This window comes from Orycteropus afer, unplaced genomic scaffold (genome assembly GCF_000298275.1).
Source record: "Orycteropus afer afer isolate SDZICR_OR568_19922 unplaced genomic scaffold, OryAfe1.0 scaffold00883, whole genome shotgun sequence".
In the NCBI taxonomy this organism is placed as follows: domain Eukaryota; kingdom Metazoa; phylum Chordata; class Mammalia; order Tubulidentata; family Orycteropodidae; genus Orycteropus; species Orycteropus afer.
Window position 1 is genome coordinate 462,996 of NW_006922470.1, and position 5,803 is coordinate 468,798.

General features: G+C 35.8%; 1 protein-coding gene across 1 annotated transcript; it reads left to right on the forward strand.

Moving 5' to 3' along the window:
* The first annotated feature begins 562 nt into the window (after positions 1-562).
* Positions 563-1,504, forward strand: LOC103212215 (olfactory receptor 4K3-like). The gene has a single exon (XM_007958220.2). It carries the CDS (start codon positions 575-577, stop codon positions 1,502-1,504), a length of 930 nt encoding a protein of 309 aa, XP_007956411.1. The 5' UTR covers positions 563-574.
* Positions 1,505-5,803: the final 4,299 nt, after the last annotated feature.

Genomic DNA, 5,803 nt, shown 5'->3' on the forward strand with positions numbered 1-5,803 from the left:
CTGATTAGCAGTAAAGTGCTTTAGGCACCACCCTACCAGAGCTCCCATGGTATATACAGTTGTTACAAAAATAAGCTTGCAGGCAATACACATTTGCATGCTTATGAGAATCTAAATGAGTGCTAATGGAACAATGGTTAAGCACTCAGCTGCTAACTGAAAGGTCAGTATTTTGAACCCACTGGTGGCTCCACAGGAGAAAACATCTGACAATCTACTTCTGTAAAGATTATAACCTAGTAAACCCTTTGGGGGGAGTTATACCCTGTCCACTCAGTCAGAATATACTCAATGTCACAAAACAACAAGATAGTATGAAGATCTATTTGACTGCTAACCAGAAGGCTGGTGGTTCAAACCCACCAGCCACTCCTTGGAAGGAAGATTGGGTAATCTACTTCCATAGAGATACTTCCAAGAAAGGGTCACTATGAGTCAAATCGACTCCGTTGTTATGAGTCTGGTTTTGTTTGAAGGTATGTCAGTATATTGAGTGAGATTTGATGACTAGCTTGGCTTTGCTTTCTTACTCCCACAATCCTATGATGTTATTTCCATTTCCATTTCAGAAATCATGGACCAAGGAAATTACTCAAGAGTGACTGAATTTGTGTTGCACGGTCTTTCAGGTCCTCGAGAACTACAACTATTCTATTTTGCATTTTTCACAATTGTTTATTTATCCACTGTCCTGGGAAACCTCCTCATTGTGTTCACAGTCTTCTCTGAACCTGCCCTCCACACCCCCATGTACTTCCTTCTCAGTAACCTCTCCTTAATTGATGCGTGTCTATCCACTTTTGCCACTCCCAAAATGATTGTTGACTTCCTCACAGAGCATAAGACCATCTCTTTTGAGGGTTGCATGGCCCAAATATTCTTTCATCATGTCTTTGCTGGTGCAGAAATGATACTTTTCATGGCCATGGCATATGATAGGTATGTAGCGATATGTCGACCCCTGCACTATGCAACCATCATGAGTGTACAAAAATGCACAGGCTTTGTGCTCTGTTCCTGGCTCATTGGAATCCTGCACTCAGTAAGTCAGTTGGTCTTCATAGTAAAGCTTCCATTCTGTGGTCCAAATAACATGGACAACTTTTTCTGTGACCTTCCCTTGGTTATTAAACTTGCCTGCACTGATACCTATGTCCTTGAGATACGGATGCTTGCATACAGTGATCTAATGGCTATGAGTTCCTTTGTGCTCCTGCTCATCTCCTACACAGTCATCCTGGTCACTGTGCGACGTCGATCCTCAGCAGGCATGACCAAGGCCCAGGCCACCCTGACTGCCCATGTCACTGTGGTGATCCTCTTCTTTGGGCCTTGCATCTTCATCTATGTCTGGCCTTTCAATGACTTAACAGTGGATAAGGTTCTCTCAATATTCTATACTGTTTTCACCCCTCTCTTAAACCCCTTGATCTACACATTAAGAAATAAGGAGGTAATATCAGCAATGCAGAAACTGAGGAGGCACAAAGTAAGTAAGTATTAGGAGAGCCTTAAGCCAAAAAAATTCAACATAAAATATAGTTTGCTTGAGAGGTCGATGAAATTCTTGGGAACTTCAGAAAAAATAAACACAAAAGTGGGCCACATCCTTAACACTGTACACAAAGGATTTTGACATATGAAGTCTTGCTAAATTTGACTGCACAATCAAACCCACAATACATATGAACAGCCTATCTACAATGAACAAAGGCTAGGAAACAGAATAAATAATAGAATAACCTCCATTTCCCCACTTGAGGAAATAATAAATACGTAAAAATTAGGAAGTGAGTATGCCCCAAAATGTTATATATTCAAAGTAAACCACTATCAAAAAGGAAAAGCAAGTGAATTATGCTCTTGGGAGTATGATTTTTTTTTTTTCTTTTTCTGTATTCCTTCTGCTAAGAAACACTGAAGAGATGGACATTTCTTATAAAACAAATAAGATTAAGAATTGGTGTGAAGAAGACAGACTAGGACTAGGTATATACCCAAGTAATGACATAGTTGTAAGTTCCCTGGAATTTCATATATATATCTATATATATGAAATACATATTATATATATTGACTGCCATGGAGTTGATTCCAACTCATAGTGACCCCCAGCGGGTTTCTAAGACTATAAATATTTACAGAAGTAGATTGCCTTATCTTCCTGTGGAGCAACTGGTGGGAATGAACCACTGATCTTCTGATTAGCATCCAAATGCCTTACCCACTATGTCACATGAGCTCTTATTCATACATATATACTGGACTTGCAAGAGAAGAAGCCAACATTTCAGAAATGCCAATGTGAACATCAGAAAAAAAAGAAAGAAAGGGAGAGAGAAGTAGGGCAAAGGAAAGGGAAAGAAATAGGAAGAAGGAAATGGAAGGGAAGAGAAGGGAAGGTATGGGAAAGGAAGGATAACTTAATTTCTCTATCCATAGGACTAGGAAAGATACAGCTTAGTGAGACAGAAAACTATTAGACAGTTACTACTCTACTCCAGGTAAACACAACAGAAAAAACTTTGGCCCAACTCCACTCATGCCAGCAAAGGCCATGTTAGGACCCAAGACTTCTATTCTCCCTTGACACATGGCCTAACTCTCCAACTGCTCCTGAGTGAGGTCAAAGAAGGTCAAACATGAAGCCAGGACTTCACTAGTATTGTGTAAGTGATAGGCTATATAGGTAGCAACAACAAGGTATTCCTACTATTCCTAGTCTAAAAGCTATCAGTGAAGGCTTAGCAGAGAGCCAGAATTCTCACTATCATCCAGAAGTAGCAAGGAGCCTCCCAACTTCAATGGAGGCAAAGTGGAAAACCTGACTCCTATCTCCACATGGTAGTAATATAATAATATCTTCTCTATTTACCTCCCAGAATGATGGAAATAAAAGCCAGATAAAGCAGGTTTAAATGAAGTCCAGAGTGTTATAATATTCCAAATGTCCAGATTTCATGAGGAAAAAAAAAATCATTAGTCATATTAAGAATAGGAAAATCACACCTAGAATGAAAATGGATGATACATGCTAACAAAAAAGTGACAGAGAGGTTAGATTTATCTGACAAATATTTTTAGATAGTCATCATAAAAATGCTTCAATAACCAAAAAAGGACACAACTGAAAAAAAGGGGGGGTAAAATCTCAGAAAATAATTAGGAGATATAAAGAAAAATCAAATGGAAATTGTAGCAATTATCAAAATACAAACAAACATTCATCGGATGAGGTTAACAGCAGAATGGAGGAATTGAAATAAAAAAGAAAAAGAACTGAACATAGAAGAGTAGAAATTATATAATCTGAGAAATAATGGACTAGAAATAAATGAACAGAACACTTCACCCTCAAGAAGGTAGAGTATACCTCTTCATTCCTTAAGTGTCGTCTCCACAAGCTTACTTTCTTCCAAAGAGTAAAGTATGGAAAAGAGGTCAAAAGATTAATTTTACAGTGAAAAAAAATTGACAAATATTAACTAAGCCATATAAACAAGGTCAACATTTGCAGTAATAAGTTAGGTTGATAATATGTACCCTTTATATGATATGATGACAAGGATACCTTTTTCCTGTGACCTTCCTCCAAAAGTACATAACACAAATTTAGTCATGAGAAAAACATAAGGCAAATGTTAATTGAGGGAAATTTTACAAAATGCCTAGCCAGTAAAGCTCAATCTATTAAAATCTTCAAAAACAAAGTCTGAGAAACTGTCATAGCCAAGAGACGACTAAGAAGATATGTCTGATAAATGCAATGTGGTACCATGGATGGGATTCTGGAATAAAAAAAGAAACATGTTACCCCCAAAAAAAACTGAAGAAATCAGAATCAATATTAGTTAAAAATCATGTAGCAATGTAACTTTGTTAGTTATGACAAGTGTACCATACTAATGCAAAATTTTATTAATAGAAGAAGCTAAGTGTGTGTATGAGAACTCCTCAATTATTTTTTCTGTAATATAAAACTAATCTAAAATAAAAAATAATTTCAAAAAATAGACCTCAGAGAACAATGGTATTATAACAAGAGATCCAACATTAATGTCATCAGAGTCCCAGTAGGAGAAGGGAATAAAGGTGGAGTTGAAACAACTTAAAATAATGGCTGAACACTTCCTGACTGTAGCAAAAGCCATCAACTACAGATTCAAGAAGCTTAAAACCGAAAAAAAGAAAAGAAAAAAACTCACTGCTGTGGAGTCAGTTCTATTCATAGCAACCCCTCCTTGGGTTTCCAAGACAGTATCTCTACAAAAATAGATTGCCCAGTTTTCCTTCTGAGGTTTAGCAAACCACCAACTAGATAATCTCAAAGAAATTTATGTCAAAATATTCATAGATAATTGCTAAAATTCTGATAACTAAAGACAAAGAAAAAACACTAAAATTTGTAAAAGAGAAACAACATTTTATCTATAGTGAAAACATTTATTAAAATGATTGTGACTTTATCATCAGAATCCATGTAGACCAAAAGGAACTGTCACAACATATTTCAAGTGTTGAAAGAAATGAACTGGCAACTCAGAATCCTATACCCAACTAAAATATCCTTCATGAATGAAATAGAAATGATAATGTTATCAAGTAAGAAAAACGTTTAACAGCAGAAAGACCTTAAGATAATGGATAAAAGAATGAACAGAAAAGAACCAATAAAATAAGAGATCTTGAAACATCTAGATGGAAGGAAAAATATAGGTACATATTATAGACTCATCTTTTGAGTTGTCCATGCAATATTTAGCAGTTGAAGAACATTTATAATACTGTCTAATATGACTTGAAATGTAGAGGAAGTGTTTAAGACAGTGAAATTATTCATGATTGAAGGTAAAATCACATAAAGCTTTTCATGGTTCTCTTGAATGGGAAAAATGAAAAGACAAGTAGAATGTAATAAGTTATGTAGCTATAACATCTAGAGCAAACACTACAGATGCTGTCCAAAGAAATATATTCAAACACTAGAGTTAAAACATAAGGACATTTCAATAATACGCTAGTAACCCACAAGAAGTCAAAGAAAAGGAAACAGGTTAACACCTGAAGGAACAAAGAGGAAACAAAAAATAAATGGCAGATGTGAGCCCCAATGTACTAATAACTTCATGAAATATAATTGGTCTAATATACCATGTAAAAAACAGAGATTGGCAGAATGGAAATAAAAAAATATATATATTCAAGTTTATATTGTCTAAAGAAAGCCCTCTTTTCAAATACACAATAGTAGAAGAATCTTGAAAGAAAAAAGGATGGAAAAAGACATATAAATAATGAAAAGAAAGTAAAAGTGACTTTCCAATGTTATTGTTATTGTTATGTGCCATCGAGTTGGACCCAACTCATAGCGACCCCTCCTTGGGTTTCTGAGGCTGTATCACTATGGAAGTAGATTGTCCCATTTCCAATATCAGAATAAAATAATTTACCAGAGATATTGAGGGGCATTTTGTGATGATAAAAGGGTCTTTCTTAGGTTAGGTCCTTACCACCTGACAAGGTATTTTCCTTTATCACACAGTGATCTTACCTTTGATGAAACAAATCATCAAGGGGAGGTTATTGAGTCAACATGTTTACTAAATTTTATAATGAGAACTGAAAAAAAGGAAATTCTATCTGGAAATCATTCATTCATTCATCAAGTACAAGTTTTTATTCAATAATCCCCATTTGCCAAGCATAATTGTATCTACCTTAAAAATGGGAACATTCACAGCTACCCAGAGGGACCGAGTAGTTGATCCTGCGGGCTTGGGACCATAGTCGCAGGGGACATCAA

Bases quoted from the DNA above. Each gene is read 5' to 3' on its own strand.
- LOC103212215 (XM_007958220.2), top strand. From the start codon at position 575: ATGGACCAAGGAAATTACTCAAGAGTGACTGAATTTGTGTTGCACGGT.